We start from the raw sequence: 20,482 nt of genomic DNA, 5'->3' as shown, positions 1-20,482 counted from the left end.
CCAGCAGGGGTATATATCAACCGCCATGGCGGCACCACTCTAGGGGGCGACCTGCCGGCCCACTGGAGTTGCTAGGGTAAAAGTTCTCCGACGAACGTGCACGCGCGGCACATACACCTACTGGAATGGATATGAGCAAGCACTCGAAGAATTGTAGCTTACAACAAAATAAAATGGTCTACTCTCCCCATTTTGTCAATGTGGGAAATCAAGGGAAATAAAAGACAAGGTTAAGAGATGAGACTGTTACATACTGGAATCTTTTGCTAGTCTACAGGGCCCTGGCTTAAAACTGGCTTTTTTTTTTTAAAACTTATTCTATGTACTATCTTGTTTGTAGATACCATCTGATTGGTTTATATATTGTCCATTTTGATTTTCACAATCAGCTGTGCCAAAGGTGGTTTGCTTTAAAAGAATTAGAGAAATGAGAAACCCAAGCCAAAACGAAAGCACATACTTTCAAAACTTAAATTTGAGTTGTCTAAAATTTTGGATTATAAAAAGGGACAGTCTTGTGGTGGACTTAAAGCATATGCAGTCATGGCCTTTACAGATGAAATTATAAATAATTTGCAGTTATCTACTAATAATGGAACCTGGTACTTTTTCCCTAAGCTCAACATGCTTGCTAGGGGTTCAACCTTGTAAAGTGCTCAGTACATGTAGGAGTTAGTCAGCACCTTGCAGGATTGCACCCTTTGTGCAGGTTTAATATCAGATGAAGGCTCCCAAATTTTCTGCAAATCCTTAATAAGAAGCATGAAGGAGGATAAAGCACCCAAGAAGATCTTGATTCATGAAGCTACATTCAGAATCTTTGCTTGTTCCCAAATGGTGCAGAATCAGACAGTTAAAATATTGATTTAATGATGTATGTATATGCAGATCAGGATGATGTTTAGCGCTATCTTGAACTCCTCCTCTTACCAGATGGTAAGATTAAACAAGTGGGCCTTTTAAAAGATGAACTACTTCTGAAATCAAAGAATATTACTTGGCAAGCTCTTTGACACTATTCGTCCATTATATAGTCTAAATCGCTATTAAGAGTTCTCCATTTAGATCTTTCATTTGCCTCTATTACAGCAACTAGTAATACAGCCCCTAGCTATGTGGAACCAAATTGTGGACTTTACAGCACTTCAAGAAAATTTTAAGAAGTTATTAAATACTGGCAATTACTATTTAAAACAGTGGTCATCAACCAGTCAATTGCGATCTCCGGCGGCACAGCAGGGCTGCTACCAAGACAGGCTCCCTGTCTGCCTTGGCTCCATGTCACTCCCAGAAATAGCCAATGTGGCCCCGGTGGTGGGGAGACAGGAGTCTCCCTCCATGCTCTGCTCCTACCTGCAAGCACCTGCCCCGCAGCTCCCATTGGCCGGGAATGAGGAGCTGTGCCAATGGGAGCTGCAGGGGTGCATTGGTGCCTTCTGGGACCAGTGTGGTACAAGCAGAGAGCCAGAGCCAGCACCCCAAACCCCCTCCTGCACCCCAAACCCCAGCCCTGACTCCCCTCCCAGAGCCAGCACTCCCCCTAACCCGGCCCCACCCCCAGAGCCAGTACCCTGTATCCCCTCCTGCACCCCAACATTCTGACCCAGCCCAGAGCCCCCTCTTGCACCCAAACTTCCTCCCAGAGTTTGCACCCCTCACTCCCTCCTGCACCCCAAACCCCCTTCCATACTGCAAACCCTTCCACTAAAGCCCAGAGCCCGCATCCCATCCCAAACCTCAACCCCTTACCCCAGCCCAGTAAGAGTGAGTGAGGGTGGGTGATGGAGTGAGTGGGGTGGAGCCTCAGGGAAGGGTAGATACTAAGTTGCCCTTAAATTCAAAAAGTGATCTTGGGCGTAAAAAGTTGGAGACCACTGATTTAAATAAAAAGATGACACGATGGTAAGTAAACATGTTAGTTATTTGCTAAAAATGGGAGGAAACATTGAAATGTTTAATTCAAAACTTAATGCAGCAAACAAATGTGCAACATTACCTGTTATCATGAAACATGTAATCAGAACACTTCAAATATACATGACTGGAGTTTAAAGCACATTAATTTCAAAACATGATCAGCAAGTCATCTTTTTAAAAAAATAGAGTTCTAAGAGGAGTTTCTTCTGATAGAAGCACTTTGTCCCATATTTTCTACAAGAAGAGTATTTTCAGGAGTTCATGGAAAATCGATCTGAAGGTTATACATAATCTAAACACCGGAACAATTAAAATTGTTTAAATACTATTTTTGCCATGTAAGTTCTGATTGCAATGATATTCGGCAAGCAATTATCCATTTTGGGTAGGTCTACACAGCCACTGAACACCCACAGCTGGCCGATCCCAACTGACTCAGGCATGGGCTCCAGGTTTGTTTCACTGTTGTGTGGACTTCCTAGCTCAGGCTGGAGCCTGTGCTCCAGGACCCTGCAAGACCTGCCTCCAATCTGAGCCTAGAAGTCTACACAGCAGTGAAACAGCTCTGCAGTGCGAGCTGGTTGGCACAGGCCAGCTGTGGGTGTCTAGCTGCAGTGTAGACATATCCATTGACATTGTGTAACATGAAGGCCAGCTAATATATTTCTGTTTAATAGACATTGTTACTAAACACAGAGGGAACAATCTTTAATAAGAAATGCTGTATATTCTATATATGTAACCATTGTGGTTTTCACTATAAAATTTCCATCTCTCAAATGTTAGACATGCTAATCTCATTAAAAGTATTGCAATTTATATAATTGAAAAAGTGTGACAAATATATTTTACACACACTCTGAATTCTTCTTAAATGTTCAAAGATTTTCACTAATGTTTCATTATCATGTTCTTTTTCAACTATGGCCAAGATCCTAAGAAGCAAACCCCATGGATGAATCCTTCAACTAGTCTCAGAGGTAAGGATCTTTTTACAGAATCGAGGCCCAAATACATATCTGCCCAATAGGACTGAAATTATGCCAGGGCATGTTATTAACCTAAAGAAAGATGTTCTTTAATGTTACAGAATTAGGCTGTGCACATCTTTAAAAAGTTATAAAAACAAAATCCAAAAAGTTAAAGATCAAGCAGGCACTTTTATCCTTATGTTTTAATTTAACTTGTCAGCTGCAAAGTCAGCCTAATTTTGTAGCATTCAATGCATCAAATGTTTTGCCCCTTTGTAATGAAAATAAAGCAACTCAATGTTACTGAAAAATTTGAAACATGACTATTTTTCTGAGCATAGTTAATTGTTAAATCTACTGTAACACTTAAAATCAAGTTTAATTTTGAAGATTGTTTTAGAAGCTTCAGGTTTGGAAACAACTCTGCCATTTATTTCCAATAAAATAAACATTATGTACTTAAAAAAACCCTCACTCTAATATGATTTATTGGGGGGCGGGGCAGAGGGCAGAGAAGGGGCCCAATAAATTGTCTCCATGCAGGTAGCACTAACAACTGTTTACACAAACGTAAGAACAAGTTTTCCAATGTTAGTTTTAAAAATTCACAGCATGTAGAGACTGCAGTAGATATAAAGCAAAGACCAGGTCCCTATTTTGGAACAAAATTTAAATGGGACTTAACATTAGAACTCTATTATTAGAAGAACTATAAAGTAAGCTCATCTGGAATCTAAGTCCAAATGAGGGAATACAGAGTGACACAGTGAAGGTACACTTGGGTGCAATTTCATGCTGGTGATTTTTTGTTTAATGTAAGCGGCTAGTCTTAGAGCAGATTTTAAACCAAAAGTTGCATATTCATTGATACACGACTCAGAACGTAAGTGACTTAGCACATTTGTACACATGCTTACATAACCTTAGTGAGAAGTATTTACATGTTCAAAACAAAGTTTCATTTTAACAGTTGAAGTTTAACATACGAAAGCATATTAGCTACTACAAAAAATGCATAATAGGATCAGTTTTCCACAAGCATAAACACATGTTAAAGTTCTTTCTGGGTATTTCAAATTAACTCCTTTCAATAGGATTTTACGTAGCATTCTTTCAGTCATTACAAAACTGTTTTATCATTTACTCATCTATTTGCATGTGCATTGTCAATTCACAAAAACGATGAACTTACTTGTACAGAATTTTTATGCTCCATCAACATAATTGCATACAATACTTAAACAAGTTCAGATGAAGTTCTCAAAAAAAACTTTGGTTTAATCTTACTTGGGGATAAATATTTGATGAAACAGAAAACATATCCTCCAACCTAACTTTGCTGAAGAAATGAAGACATTGACAGCATTCTTTGGTAAAAATATGGTTGGGGCATTTTGTACGTATGTGCATTTATCAAAAAGTGGTCTCTGTGATACTGATGTACTGTCAATTTGCAGCACCCAATCTCAAAATATTCAGTTAATTTAGTAATCAGCTATAATTGGCTGATACAGCATCTGCCACTACTACAGGGGACCAATAATACTTCTGAAAAAAAACTTGTTTTTCTATCACTTATCTTTTATGTTGTCAATACTTGAACTGCAGCCGTCTATTATTTTGCAGTGACTATAGAAACATTGTTAGGATTCTGAAAAGTCACCTAACAGAGTCAAAGATGAACCAATATTTAATTGCACATACTTGTGCATCATTTACAATATGTACTAGGTAAAGGCTATTAAAAAAAATGCAGTTAACTGCTACAAGAGAAGCTATGCAAATATAAAACAGATCAGATATACAAGTATAACACTGAACATACTGTACTTTATTAGCACAAAAAAGCCATAACAACGCACAGCAAGCAGAAAAATACACTGATAGAAGGGTTAGTGTTGCATACAAGAATAAATTTTCTTGTATTTGCAGCCAAAAAGTTTCCTAACTCTCACAGTCACTGCCATAGAGAAGTAACAACATACTGTAGCAGCTGATAAAGAAACTAGGGAGCACTTAAGTGGTACAAAACACATTTAAAAAGGTGACTGGAGATTCTAACACAATTTTAGTGCAAAAATGTCAAGGACAGAACAGTTGGAAACTATTTGATTAAATAAGTTTGATTCACTTATTTAATATTGGAAACTTCCGTCCAATATTAAATAATGGAATCAAACTTAGAATTTCAATTCCAAGTAATTTGTTCGAATATCAGCACATATTCTAAATATCACAAAAAGGTGCTAAATGGAAAAATGTTATTTACGAATAAAAATAATAGTACCTTTGAAACATGCTATTTAGTGCTGATTAGTCTTTTTTTTTAAGAAATGGTTTTTAAGTTATAGTTCAGCTATGAACACTTTCAGCATAAACAATGTTAAATAGTGTTTTAAATTAACATTTCTCATCATCATTTGCAACTGTGACAGATAGTTGTCAGGTCACTAATTCTTATATTTAGTTTTTAGCAAAGTTTACAGACTGGTTAACTAATATGGCAACAATGAAATTTAAGTAAGTTTTCATTTTTTAAAAATTTCAAATAGCAGGTATTTAACTGTCTGTCCAAGATAGTATTAATCTTGCAAATAATATCACTTAAACATATGAATGTTTTAAATAGAAGTCCACTTCTGATCAGACATATTCAAGCCCTCATCTTTAGGAAACCTGGTGCACTAACTGCGATTGATTTTTAGCATCAAAAAACTCTTAATGGAACACAGGATTTCCATGCTGCTAAAAAACTGCATTTTGAAATATTTTATTTATTAACAACATTTGGAAACTTCTTTGAAAAGAATAATTAAACTTTTCAAAAGGAAGAAAGATTGTTGAAAATTTTTTAACACTACTCAAATCATTAAAATGTTCAACCAATAAAAAATTAAAACTTTTGTTTTTTAGCATTAGATGGAATGCCCCATAGTTGCTTCACCTAACTACTACAGCTACAAAAAAAGGAAAAGGAAAACATTTAGAAGTTAACAAATGATTTTTACATACGACTTAATGAAAAACACGTCGCTTTGTCTCTGCTTATTGTTTCAAAAGGCATCACAACTTGATTTATGTAACAGCAGACAGCATCTGACATGATACTAAACATCAAGATTAAATACGGTATTGCAAAAAAGCTGATGTGCTTGCTGAGTTAAACTAATGCACACAAAAAAATATGCATAACCTAGTAAGCCTACTGGGGACTCTAGATTCTGTTCACTTTGTCTTAATAGGTTCCCGTTCCAACCATCGCACCCTGACTTTTTGTTTATAGTGATATTCCTTTAGAAAGTCTTGCAACATTGATGGTAAAGGGAGGCCATCAATTCCGTCATACGTAGTGCACCTGCAGATTACTGCCCGGCAGATATACTGCAGACTAAAAGGAAAAGTCCTGTTCAGAGATACAGTAAGTAATGGTTCAAAAAACATGCAAGAACTAGGGTCTTTATAGTGTTCTAGAAGTCCCGTAACAGTGGAGGAGTGAAATACACAGGGATCATGAGCATCAAAACTAAAATTGTGATTCCATTGCTCAATACGTGCATGGAGGGATCTGTTGTAACGACGGAAGCTCACAGAGAAGAGGTAATCCTCTTGTGCAGAATCCCTGAGCAAAAAAGTGCCTTCAGATTTGCCTTCCAGAAGTGCCTCTGCCTCATAACGGTCCATCACACCCCAATAACATGGGTTACCTGTTATTTGAAGTAAGTCTGGCACAAGGCAGTGTATGTAATCAATCTGAGTATGTACTTTCCAAGCCCCTTGTCTGCTGCTATGGCCATGGCTCTCTCCAGACACCTGACGTTGCTTTTGCCTGCGTGACTGCAAGCAGAGGGTTGTTGTGTCCTCTTCAGAATCACAGTTTCCCTGTAGTGTTGCGCTATTGTCCCCCGTCAGCTCAGTCATACCCGGGGCTAACTTTGGTCCCAGTTTATATAATGGATTAACCTGTGCTGTAGCTTCAAAAGTATGTATTTGGGCATTAGGAGGGGGATCAACCCCTTCTTCAATACTAAGCCTACGTCTCTCTCTAAGTCGGTCTTCTTCATCTTCTGCAGAAATCAAGGAAGGATCAAATGTGTCAAAAAAGGTTGAATGAGGGCTCACAGGAGCTGTATGTTGCTTAATCAGATGCCACTTTTGCGCAAGATCAGATCCAGCAGGGAAAGGACATTTCTCAAGCATTAATTCAGAGAGATGAATCTTTCTTTTATTAGAAAAGAGAGGTTTGGACTGTTTGCTATAAGTTCTCATGGGAAAACATAACCCAACGGTATCCTGAAGTCGCTGTCGCAGAGTACGGCTACCTACAGTCCTGTTTGATACACTGTCCGTATCATGAACGGAGCTCACACCGTATCTTCGCTCCCGCCTTTGCAAGCCGCTTCGTGTTCGACCAAATCTTTTATCGTTATCCAAGGAGCTTTGGGTTTTCGTAGAACAGGAATGTTTCTTCTTCCCACCCCAAGGAGCATGCCGAGAGTAGGAATCCCTTTGTGCAAGTCTCGTTCCTGTGGCCACACACGAGTCATTATCTTTCTCAACGCTTATTTCGACAATCTGAGGGATGTCAGTGACACAATTCTGATTTCTCCTCACTGAATTCTTTGCAGGACTTAAACCCAGTTGTAAGGCAATGTTCTCTCTTAAAGGGCTGCTTGGTTGCTGCAGAGCCAAATCGGGTACATGGATACTTCTGTCTTTAACAGATGAACATCGAGTGAAGTCCACATCTATGTTTTCATTTCGGTTTCCACCTTCATGATTGAAGAGATTCTGGCATCTGTATTTGAAGTTGTTCCACATCTTTCCCACTTGATCCATGGATTATGTTACCTAAATTCAAAGAGGGGATGAAGAGATTTTAATCAAAAAGATAAATAAAAATTTAAAAAAAAAACGATACCTATTCAATTAATAGAACAAAAACATTCAAATGAGTAAGTTAGCAGTATGGAGAAGATACAGTTAGCTGAAAGCTAGGAAAATTATAGTGCCTGCATAGTTCTGTGGTGCTATATGTTTTGCAGTATTCACATATTAGGACACAAGTATAGAAAAGAATGCAGTCAAGCACAAGTGACTTGTTTCCAAAAATATATATAATAAATAAGATCTCACCTTACAAAAAGGCCCCCCACCTTGCCACAAAATAGCCAAAAGCCCACAAAAGCATTAATGGAGGAAACAAACATAATGGTAAGTTTTCCATTTTGGTATTTATATTTGATGGGTACTTAAACATCCATATAGAAAATCATGAAAGAACTATATAAAGCCACTATTGCAGAAGTTAACTGTATATTCGAACCTAAAGTTTGTTATTTACATTTTTAATTACAATATATTTAAAGTTTCCAAGTCTTCATTTTGAGTGTCATATATTAGATAACTGTCTCCCTGAGAGAGTTTCCAAGAAACTGTAGCAAAACAAATAATGAAAAATTAAGGATAAAGCCATTGAGTAGACTCCAGCAGAGCAGTTATGAAATCAGGCAAACACTTTCCATCCCTGAAAGAGCAGTGGCCCTCTCTACAAAAACAGTTAAGATTCAAAAACTATGCTGAAAAGGTCAGGCCATGGTACAAAAAGTTTCGAGCTGTATTTAACAGACGTGAGAACTCAGACATCAAAATTCAAAGTTTTGATAGTAAGAATACAAAGCTGACAAGAGTCAATTCCCAGGAGAAGCAGTAAGATACTCACAAAAGCTTATAGTTAGTTAGAACTTAACTCTTAAGCAAAGCCTCAACTATGAAATGCCTAACAAAAAACAGCACTTCTCAGTGATTATTTAAAAAAACAAAACCAAAAAACAAGGGGGAAAACCATGGAACTTCTGTTTTTACCTGTAGCATTATACAGAACCAGCTCTGCAGAGGGAGCAAGAGGACACAGCCACCCATTTTTCAAAATATTGTCAAAAACTAATACAAATATTAGCAGCATTCACACAGAAGTTGCTGCTTTAAAAGCCAAATTTGATAACCTAGAATCAAGGCACAAAGAACATGGGAGCTGCCTGGAATATTTCAGTGAATCATATGTTCATCTAGTTTGATTGCTATTGTATTGTTTGCTACCAAAAAGAGTTAATTTCTGCCACACTGGGCAGAAAGACAATGGCTTTATTCAAAAGATAATACAAGTATCAAGTCTCTCTGGTAACTCCAAGGAAAGGAGGAATCAAGGCGGAAGAAAATGGGAACAAAGGACTTGAGAATTGTTAGGGTATGTCTACACTAAAACTTAAGTTGATCTATATTAGGTCGACTGACAGGTAGTGCATGTCCACATTACTCTCCTTGGCTTGGGCTGCCTACTGCTCCCCGCCAGAAGCAACTCAGGCCATCTAACTCTCCAGCGGAGCAGGGGGCAGCTGGGCTCTCGCTGCCTGGCTTGCTTTCTTGTTAATTTCAGGGCTCCACTGGCGCTGTGAAATTGACAAGAGAGCTAACAGCCAAAGTAAGTAACAGTGTGTCCACCCAGACATTGTGTGGCCCTAACTACATGGACGTAAGCCTCTTGCGGAGGTGGAGTTATGTTGTTTGTGTAGTAGGGCACTTACATTGGTGGGACAAGACTGTAGTGTAAACTCTGATGTAATTAGGTCAAGATAAGATGCTTTACAGCAACCTAACTGTGTAGTGTAGACTAGGTCCTAGAAATGGCAACCTTGAGACACAGACACCGGGTCTGCGGAGAAAGACTAACTTGGTCCACAAGAGAATTGGGGGTTTGGGGAGCAAGGAGGAGAAGTTGTTATACAAAGGCTAAGCTGGGCCTACCTAAGTTTTGAGGAAAATGCTAAACTTAGCTAAGACAATGGGTAGTTAGGCTTGTTTTTTTAACCTCTCCCTCTCTCTCTCTCTCTGATTAAAAAAATAATAATAATCTATAGGAATTTACCAAACAAACCACTCTCTGCCACTGCATTTGGAACTGTCAGAGTCCCTGAGGGAAGTCTTTAGCAGACGCAAATCAATGGGACCCATAAGTAACAAGATGGTAGACAGGGTGTTTGTTGCCTGGAGACACACGTTAAGAATGCGATAAGTCAAAGGATTCTCTCAGAGAAGTGCAGGGTGGGCTCAACTTGAAAGAGTTGCTCACAGAGACATTGTCAGGATCAAATGTATAGTCTAACTTTGTGTCACAGTTCTAGAGTAGCAAACTTGGAGCACCCTACTGGTTGCTGTGGGAGCCCCAAGCAACAGAAGCTTCTGCTAAAACATCTTGAGAAGGAATAAAGAGAGCAAGCCAGTAGTCTTCATACAAGTTCATAAAAAGAAAAATATAAGCATTGAGTTGAGAGTCTGGAAATATCAAATTAGAGCTAAAATGTTAATACTTATTAGGCTCCCTGAAATTGCTGCAACAAACTATCTAGAACACTGGGTCCACAATGCTCGGCAACTACACAGTGCTAAAGATCCAACATAGTAAAAGAACACATAAGATTAAAAAAAGGAGAAAAAACAAAGATCATTGAGAAAGGAGAGACATTATTGTTTATCATTACGGACACAGATGACAATTTTAGCAGCTGCTAGGAAAACAGAGAGTTTATTAAGAATCATAGAATATTAGGGTTGGAAGAGACCTCAGTAGGTCATCTAGTCCAACCCCCGGCTCAAAGCAGAACCAATCTCATCTAAATCATCCCAGCCAGGGCTTTGTCAAGCCTGATCTTAAAAACCTCTAAGGATGGAAATTCCAGCACCTCCCTAGGTAACCCATTCCAGCGCTTCATCACTCTCCGAGTGAAATAGTTTTTCCTAATATCCAACCTAGAACTCCCACACTGCAACTTGAGACCATTGCTCCTTGTTCTGTCATCTGCTACCATTGAAAACAGCCAACCTCCAACCTCTTTGGAACCTAACCTAAAGAAGATCCTATAAAACTTCTCCCCTTATTTAAGCTTAGCAGAACAAACACAAAGAGGAGGGAATAGGTCCCTTTATGGAAAGCCTTTAAAACAGCAAGACTTTCTACCTTAACTTCAGGCCAAGCATACAAAATAAACGTTTATGAGGGTGCAATGAATTCAGAATTGTATTTTCTAAGCAAGTTGATTCACGAAGATACCATATGGGATGTTGTCCAGGATTCAAAACGATACAGAACTAGAGAGAGTGACCTCTTCTACTTCCTGTAAGGCTATTAGTTAAGTCATGTAAACTAAAATGGATGCGTCTGATGTGTTTGAAATTTCTTGTAACTAGTATGTGGGCTGCAAGTTGCCTCCTATAGCTATCCCTGAAGTGACTGCAGGCATGCAAAAAGTGTACTCTTTTAAATTGGTGCTCTGAGAATTAGGTCCAGAGATTAGTTGCTTCTACGGGTACGTCTACACTACAGGATTATTCCGATTTTACAGAAACCGTTTTTTGGAAACAGATTGTATAAAGTTGAGTGCACACGGCCACACTAAGCACATTAATTCGGCGGTATGCGTCCATGTACCGAGGCTAGCGTCAATTTCCGGAGTGTTGCGCTGTGGGTAGCTATCCCACAGTTATCCCATAGTTCCCACAGTCTCCCCCGCTGGTTGGAATTCTGGGTTGAGATCCCAATGCCTGATGGGGCAAAAAACAGTGTCGTGGGTGATTCTGCGTAAATGTCATCAGTCAATCCTCCCTCCGTGAAAGCAACACCAGACAATCATTTCATGCCCTTTTCCCTGGATTGCCCTGGCAGACGCCGTAGTACGGCAACCATGAAGCCTGTTTAGCCTTTTTTCACTGTCACCATCTCTCTCCTGAATGCTGCTGACAGACACAGTACTGCAGCGCTACATAGCAGCACCCTTGCCTTTGCAAGTTAGCAGAGACAGTTACCAGTCATATTGTACCATCTGCTGCTGTCATGGGTGCTCCTGGCCGGCCTCAGTGCGGTCGGCCAGGGGCGCCTGGACAAAAATGTGCGTGACTCCCCAGGTCATTCCCTTAAGTTTTGTCTAATGGAGAGTCAGTCCTGCCTAGACTATCAGGCAAGCCTACTAAAGAACCAGAGAGGCAAACAGCCATTCCGGGACAGAGCCCCAGACATCCCGCAGAAATGATGAGCTGCATGCAATTCTAGGGGGTGCCCCTGCAACAACCTCACCCATTGCTTCCCTCCTCCCCTACCCCTCCTGGGCTACCATGGCAGTTATCCCCCCATTTGTGTGATGAAGTAATAAAGAATGCGGGAATAAGAAAAAACACTGACTTTATTGCCTCTGCAAGCAGAGATAAAGGGGGGAGGGGGGAAGGCAGCCTCCAACTGCTATGATATTCCAGGCAGGACTGAATCTCCATTAGACAAAGCTTAAAGAAGGGAATGACCGGGAGTCATTCCTATTTTTGCCCAGGCACCCCCGGCCGACCTCATCGAGGCGAGCCAGGAGCACTCATGGGATGATGTCGACGGATACCAGTCACATTGCACCATCTGCCATCAGGAAGGGCAGGGAAGGGGATGCTGCTGTATAGCACTGCAGCACCACGTCTGCCAGCAGCATCCAGTAAACATACGGTGACATGGAAAAAAGGTGAGAAACGATTTTTTTCCCTTTTCTTTCACGGGGTGGGTGGCTGACAAAATATACCCTGAACCACCTGCAACAATGTTTTTGACCCTTCAGGCTTTGGAAGCTCAGTCAAGAATGCAAATGGTTTTCGGAGAGTGTGGGAACTGTGGGATAGCTAGGGTCCTCAGTCCCCCCTCCCTCCCTCCCTCCATGAGCGTCCATTTGATTCTCTGGCTTTCTGTTCTGCTTGTCTCAGCTCCTTCATGCAGCACTGTGTTGAGTCCCTATTGTGGCCTCTGTCTATCATTGCCTTGGAGATTTTTTCAAATTCTTTGGCATTTCGTCTATTGGAACGGAGTTCTGATAGAACAGATTCATCTCCCCATACAGAGATCAGCTTCAGTATCTCACGTACGGTCCATGCTAGAGCTCTTTTTTGATTCTGGGACTGCATGGTCACCTGTGTTGATCGGCACTTCATGCTGGGCAAACAGGAAATGAAATTCAAAAGTTCGCGGGGCTTTTCCTGTCTACCTGGCCAGTGCATTTGAATTCAGATTGCTGTCCAGAGCGGTCACAATGGTGCTCTGCGGGATAGCTCCCAGAGGCCAATACCATCAAACTGCGGCCACACTAACCCTAACCCGAAATGGCAATACTGATTTCAGCGCTACTTCCCTTGTCGGGGAGGAGTACAGATATCGGTATTAAGAGCCCTTTACAGCGATATAAAAGGCTTCGTTGTGTGGACGGGTGGAGGGTTAATGCAATTTAATGCTGCTAAATTTGATATAAAAACTCGTATTGTAGACCAGGCCTAAGTGGTGTTAAATATAATGGACACCATTCTTACTCAGAAAAGACATGAACTGCTATGTCCTGTCTTGAGACTGTATCTCACCATGTATGTTCTGGACTCCTTTCCCAAGCTGCGGATAACATGATTACTATAAAAAGACCGACAGTTAAATGATATTTTTAGTAAGTTAAAATATATATCTTTATCTAGAAATTTAAGATTTGCCACCTATCAAGAGACTTTACAATAGAGTATATTTAATTTATATATGTAATGGCTTATGTTCAGACAGTTTATCATACCAAACAAAACCCTGAGGGCTTTTCCTTTAAGTCTGTTAATACTTGCAGTGAGACAGGATTTTGCAGAAGATCCCAAAATGGATCTTTTTAAACAGATCAAGATGAGAAGCATCTGGATCCTTGAGGCTGCTGAAGCTATGGACATACTTGTATAGACCTTGTGGAAAATGTTACTATATATTTGGTCTCACATCTAAAAGCAGTGGTTTCCAAGCTCTGGTCAGCAGAAGCATTTGGTGGCCTGAAGAGCTAGCTGATCACTTGATGCTGGCTCTCCTTATCTCCAGCTGCTACATCACATCAAAAGGCAGCTAAAAATATATATTTTCCTACTATTACTCTTCCAGGTAAGCAACTGCTGTAGCTGCCACAAGGGTGTTATTCATTGTAAAGCAGAGGGGGTGGTGACCCATGCACTTAAAATATGGGAAGGAAGGTTAGCCACAAGAAAATCTACTTAAGATGAGGTTACACTATACTATGAAAGTTTAGGGGTGGGTTCTCCAAAATGATGGCATGTGTTTCATTTCAGGTATCCAAGAATCGGTAAGAGGATTTCAAGAGGAGAACAGTAATCACAATTCTCTCAGCTGCTAGTTAGAATTTTAACGGCAACAGGTGGGAGTAACAATTGAATGATTATATATAATCTACTGCTTCCTTACCCCAAACCCCCAGCCTGTAGTAGTATGAGTGAGCTTGAAATATTACTGAATTACAAGGAAATTATCTGAATAAGAGACAGATTTACCAGAATAAGGGATGTGGCATAACAGTTAAGGAATAAAAAAAAAAAGATATGAATATTCATAGATGAAGCTACTGAACAAGACCAGAGTGATTAGAAAGATCTGATTTTCAAAAGCTCTAAGCATCTTCACTTCCCATTCACTTGAGTGGGAACTGAGATTGCTCAGCACATCTGAAAGTCAGGCCACCAGTGAAAATCAAAGATTTTCCAACACATCCTTCCCCCAAAGCAATCCCTCCTGGATTAAACTGGGAGGCATAAAACCTGTTTAAATATAAAATATAAAGAAAGTGCTAGACAGGTTTTTATGATTTTTAGAGGGAATGCATATCTGCCTTACACAAATGAAAGTCCTATGTTACTTAAAACATTTGGTCTACCGAACACATTTGGTAGAGAGGCTGATTACACACAGTTTTAATTCACTAAAACCTAAAAAATGCATGGCATCTTATCTTGAAGTTTTGGATTTAACAATACTTTTATTTAAACCTTACTTGTCTCCCCTTCATTCTTCAAACCTGCTCCAGAAGGTGAAGCAGCTCACTTCCTATAATTTGTCAACACTATTAGCTACTTTGATATAGGCCTGTATGCAAGCCTTTCTGAGATCACCATGCAGCATGGCTACTTTGGTAACCCATCTTAGCTAATGGAAGAGAGTTTTTGGAACTCGTGCACTTGTCAGAATTAAAGTTTTATGTCCCATATTGGAAAAAGGCTCAAATTATTCTTCAAATAGTATTTAAAGCCTGATTCAAATAATTTCAGATGCTTAATTTTAGAGTGCAACAGATTTTCTGTTTCCAGAGTTTCCTGGGCTGGCACTACATTGACAAAACATGGATTAGTTCTGCAGCAGCTCAAAAGCCATCTCCACAAAAAGTTAACATTGCCAGTAGTTTTTGCTTTGTTTTGTTTTCCATGGGTGTAAAACACCAGCCTACAATTTGCCAGAATTTGCTAATCTTCTGGAATATATTTGCTATCAGTGATCTTCACTGCAGCGCAGTACAGTTTTTAAACAACCCTCAAATACCTTTTATAAAATAGATAAGCAAGAGAATTATTTCTACTACACGTTCTTGAGTTTTCACTACTTGTTATGTGTAGTCATTTACACCTGTGTAAAATGAGCACAGTGAGTGTAAAATGCTAGTATCATAATGTTTCACTGCAATGTCATGTTTTACTCCCACTTTGCACAAGTGCATACAGATGTAAGTGTGTGACATTCTATACCTTGGGGGAGCACCCTGTAACCTCCATATTTCTCATTTATATATAATTGTGATCTTGTATATAAAGCAGGCCATGTGAGGTATCGGGGAAAGGTTATGATCTGCTGAAAGTTATTTTTCTATCTATATATGTACATCATTAATACCTATGAAATTATGAGAATTGTGTTGTATGATTGTCACTAAAACATGCTGTAAGTTGGAGAATTAGCCAGATAGTAACTCCCCAGAAGTAACAACAAAGTAACCAACGCATCGCCAAAACCAAAACAACCCATCGCCAGCCATTGTCCAGCAAGGGAGCTACAATACAATGACTCACCTGCATGAGACCACACTAGGGAATTGCTCAACCTTGCCTTGGGATTCAGCAATGCCCATGAGACATGCCTGGACTTGTATTCTCCAAGCACATGGACTAAGGGTATAAAATAGAACACAGCAGCCCCATGATTTGTCTTTCTCCTGCCCCCACCTACGCTGCAAGCAACCAAGACTCTCAGAAGAAGACTGAAGACACCAACAGAAGAAATTGGTCCAGGTTTAAGGAACAAATCCTGTATATTAAGGACTGCAATATGCAGTGGGGTGAAAAAACTGCTTAATTGAGATGTTGCCCAGTTTAACAGGGTTGAGAGTTTAGACTGCGTACTTATATTTTATTTTATTTTGGTAACTAACTCTGACTTTTTGCCTGTCACTTATAATCACTTAAAATCTCTCTTTTGTAGTCAATAAATTTGTTTAACTGTTTATCTTTACCAGTGAGTTTGTATGAAGTATGTGGCAAAACTGCAAAAAGGCTGGTGTATATCTATTTTCCATTGATGAAGTGGTGAACCAGTATATAGATTTGCATCGCCTATCTTGAGCAGTGGAAGACAGTATATTCCTGAGGTACAGTGCTAGGATGGATTTGACTGGTGCCTTGCCTTGTGTGAATCATGAGTGGCTCTGGGACCAGTCATACAGTATAGCTGGGCAGGGCCAGCTTTAAGTGAATTTGCCTGATTCCCTGGAATCGGGCCCCGCACCGGCACCTAAGAGGGCCCCGCGCCGGCGCCTTTTTACTCATCTGACAGCACTCTGAGGATCTTCAGTTGCATTTCAACAGCAGGCCCTTCACTCGCTCTGGGTCTTCAGTGGCATTTTGGCAGTGGGTCCTTGAGTGCTGCTGAAGACCCGGAGCGAGTGAAGGACCCGCTGCCAAAGTACTGCCAAAGACCCGGAGCGCTGCCGAGTGAGTACGAATTGGGCCGAACACTTGCTAACGCCAGCCCTGTAGCTGGGTGTGGGGCTTCACATGCAGTTGTACTGAGTGATAACAGCACCTGGAGAGATGAAAACTCTGCACAGTATTAGTGAAGTTTAGGACAGCCATTAGTTCAACATCACCCAAATGTTAACTTCTGTCTTTATTACCTGTTAGGAGTCCTACCAAATCATGTCCTAATTCTTATGGATTGAGTTCTCTCACAATCCTTTTCTGTAATTAGTTGCTGCACCAGCTGGAATTTTGATATAGGATTTCCTACTCCTATGAAAATTCTCTGCTAAGTTTGTTTATCTCATTGTCTGTCAAAGAGGAATAAGTTTATCTGACTCAAATTAGTTGAGATGAGAAGTAAAATTTGAACTAATAGTACTAAGGTCGTATACTGTATCATGTTCACAAAAGCCAAAATAACTTACCTCAATGTAATCTCAAAATAGGTTTATTAGAGAACGGTGCATATTGAAAAAAGGCATTGTTTTAGCTCTTGTATTTCTTAGTCACATGACAACTATTTCAAACTTTGGGAAAGCAACTTCTCATAAGTCAATCCTAAAAACATATATTATATTTACACTAAACATGGATCAGGTTACAAGTGACAGCTTGTTATGGCTTTGATGCATCAGCAAAATTAATCTTCTAAAAAAAACAAACTGTACTTTTCTCAAATGGTTCAATACAAAAGTATGCCATGTGGAGTAAAATGCTTAACTACACCACAGAAAATCATTTTAGGGTTGGCAAGGCCAGAATGAAATAGTATGGCTCAACTATGCTCCCCAGTGAATGTGCTGACAAGTAATAGCTGAAAAGTATAATGATACCAAAGCAAAGTATGTGATATGGAGGCACTCAAAAACCCAGTAGTGAGAACCACATACAGTACGATCTGCGATATGAAAAATGGGCTAACCTCTTCTTAGATTGGTGGTGCTCAATTACTTCCCAAGGATTTGCCTGAATTGGGGACACTACAAAGAATGACAATGCTCAGTATTCAAGACGAAATAAAAATTCCCTACTTTACTTTCATCTTTAGTTTTTCCATAAAAGACAACACAGGTGACCACAGATTTTGTTCCCCCATACAGATTAAAAAATTAGTCCTTGCATAATTTTTACTAAATTTTTAATTTAGTTTGAATTTCTAGTCAAGAAATGAGGAAAGGCATTAGCATGCTCCCTACTTTATCCAGTGTGATTTTTTTTTAAAATAAAGCACTATATGGGAGTTATATGAATATCCTCGGCAGATCACAATTGTATAAAAATTAAGCTGCAACTAAAACCTTGATTGCATTCATATGGCAGAAACCTGAAAGTAACAATCCAGGACTCAAGCCTTTTTTGTGCGGGGATGGGGGGCACAGGGTGGACAATGTGTATCAGTCCACTTTTATTTAGGTGCTTTACTTAGAAAATTTTGGCCTGTATGGCTAAGCTGCTTGAAAAAGCCTTCACATGATTTGCCTCAAGCACCTCTCCAGCCTTGGGTAACCAGGAGAGTAGAAAGGTAAATATAGGAAGAAACAGAGGGGTACCCAAAGTGTGACTGAAGAAAGGAGGAAGAGGCTGAAATTGAAACTTATGAAGCAGCAAGTTCCCTCCCCACTCTCAAAGTCCAAAAAATAGTGAATCACTGTTGCTATATTGGTGATACAATCACAAACATAAATGCAAAAACAAAGAATTGGTTGTTTTAAGAGCAGTGATCTCCAACCTTTTTAAGCACAAGATTACTTTTTGAATTTAAGTGCAACCCAGGATCCATCTTAAAGAAAATATAGAAATAACAGTAATCATACAAACCTAAACACTTTGCCCCACCCCTTCTCCAAGGCCCCACTTCCCTCACTCCATCCCCTCTCCCTCCGTTGCTCACTCCCCCTCCCCCTCACTCACTTTCAGCAGGCTGGGACAGGGGTTGGGGTGCGGGCTCTGTGCTGGGGCTGAGGGGTTCGGAGTGAGGGGGAGGCTTTAGGCTGAACCTGGGGAAGAGGGTTGGGGTGCAGGCGAAAGTTCAGGGTGCAAGCTCTGGGAGCGGACTCAGGGCTCGGGCAGCAGGTTGGGGTGCAGGATGCAGGCTCTGGGAGGGGGCTGAGATGGGGGTTGGCATGCATGAGGGATATGGGCTCTGGGAGTTTGCATACATGGGGGGAGTTCAGGGCTGGGGTGCAGGAGGGATTTGGGCTGCAGGTGCCACTTACCTGAGGTGGCTCCCAGGCAGCGGGGCTAAGGCAGACTCTCTGCCTGCCTTGGCCCTGCACCACTCCCAGAAGCAGCCAGCATGTCTGGAAGTGGCTTCTGGGTGTGGGGGCAGGTGGCATCACGTGCTGCCCCTCTCTGCAGGCACCAGCCCCATAGCTCCCAATGGCCACATATCCCCATTCCCGGTCAATGGGAGCTGCAGGGGTGGTGCCTGCAAACGAGGACAGAACGCAGAGAACTGTCTCCCCCCACATGGGCCGCAGGAATGTGCCAGCCGCTTCTAGGAGTGGCGTGGAGCCAGGGCAGGCAGGGAGCTTGCCTTAGCCCCACTGTTCCACAAGACTGTTAGCAGCCAATCTCCCAGTTTAGCTACAGGAAGGTTGGCAACCCTAGACTGAGATCAACTGTCAGAGGCTCCACATTTGACCAGTCGACTGTGATCTACTGGTTAGTGACCCCTGTTTTAAGAGGAACTCTCTGCTTTACTTGAAAGTGATACTTTGTACCAAAAATAGTCTCTGAAGATCGAGTTCTTTAAACCAACAAATTTCCCAACTCACATACTCTCCTAGCCAACCATGGCTGCTATAAAAGAAACAGAGGGGAGATGTCTTAGGTTCTTACCACGGTTTCATGACGGCCTTTAGGGCCAGTTTGAGACTCAATTGATTTTTTTAGTATAAGCAGGGTCTGAGTGAGTTCTCCCCTGACAGCTATCTGGGAGGTGGAGAGACTTCAGGAGCAAGCTGTATTTACATGAACACACCTACTCTGCCTAGATATTCAGCAGATAGAACTATGTTGCTCAAAGTGATCAACTTTGACTGGTGTTGCGTTACAAATCACTTTAGTACTGAATGCAGGGGTAGTGAAATGTTATCAGTGTTGTTGTCTTTATTGTATGACTAAAGGAGAGCAAAACAGTGCTTATCCTGTCCTGACTTAGGTGGTCACCCTCAGCTGAAAAGAACTTACTAAGCCAGGGGCTCAAATGCATGTGAAAGTAAGAGGGGGTGGGGACAGGTGTCTCAGCAAAAAGGGGTGGATGCTGCCTAAGGGTCCTTGATCTGGTTTAACCTGTTCCTCCTCACTGTTCTAATGGAGCCTAGCCATTTAGCTCTATCTTTTGAGTCTTTTGTTAAGTGCTTACTAGAGCTGAAATCACTTGTGGGGTGGGACAGCATTTCTGCCCAGCCTGCTTCAGGTTCCCCCAAGAGCTGACAATCACTAAGAGCTGGGTGGAATCTTGAGACTGACTTGCAGAAGTCACAGAGTTAGGTGACAGCAGAAGGCAACCAGCAGGAACAGCAAGCGAGCAGCCAGCCAGCAGAGCAGCTGGCCAGAGAACGTGCACAGAGTGCAGCAAGCAAGGTGCCTTCTTTCCTGGGTGGGAGCTGAACTCACACAGACGCACCTCTGAACCCTTGGTCCTCACTGACCAAGGACATCCACAGCGAGTGGGGTGCGGTGAGGGGACAGCCCCACCT

The 20,482-nt window shown here is 41.0% G+C and overlaps 1 protein-coding gene across 2 annotated transcripts in view; it reads right to left on the bottom strand.

Moving 5' to 3' along the window:
• Window positions 1–3,671: 3,671 nt before the first annotated feature.
• Window positions 3,672–20,482, bottom strand: part of SOCS5 (suppressor of cytokine signaling 5) — a 46,443-nt gene continuing 29,632 nt past the window's right edge. Inside the window, exons 2-3 of one of the 2 annotated variants that reach the window (XM_032781698.2) lie at window positions 13,320–13,365; window positions 3,672–7,736 (exon numbers count right to left, since the gene is read on the bottom strand). In XM_032781698.2, coding sequence (XP_032637589.1) covers window positions 6,114–7,724 — 1,611 coding nt within the window. In that variant the 5' untranslated portion in view covers window positions 7,725–7,736; window positions 13,320–13,365 and the 3' untranslated portion in view covers window positions 3,672–6,113. The remainder of the gene's footprint in view (window positions 7,737–13,319; window positions 13,366–20,482) is intronic. The other variant, XM_032781697.2, reaches the window with a different exon arrangement.

This window comes from Chelonoidis abingdonii, chromosome 3 (assembly GCF_003597395.2).
Source record: "Chelonoidis abingdonii isolate Lonesome George chromosome 3, CheloAbing_2.0, whole genome shotgun sequence".
Classification (NCBI taxonomy): Eukaryota; Metazoa; Chordata; order Testudines; family Testudinidae; genus Chelonoidis; species Chelonoidis abingdonii.
Note: the sequence above shows the minus strand (reverse complement) of the source record. Positions and strands in the feature narration are given on the sequence as shown.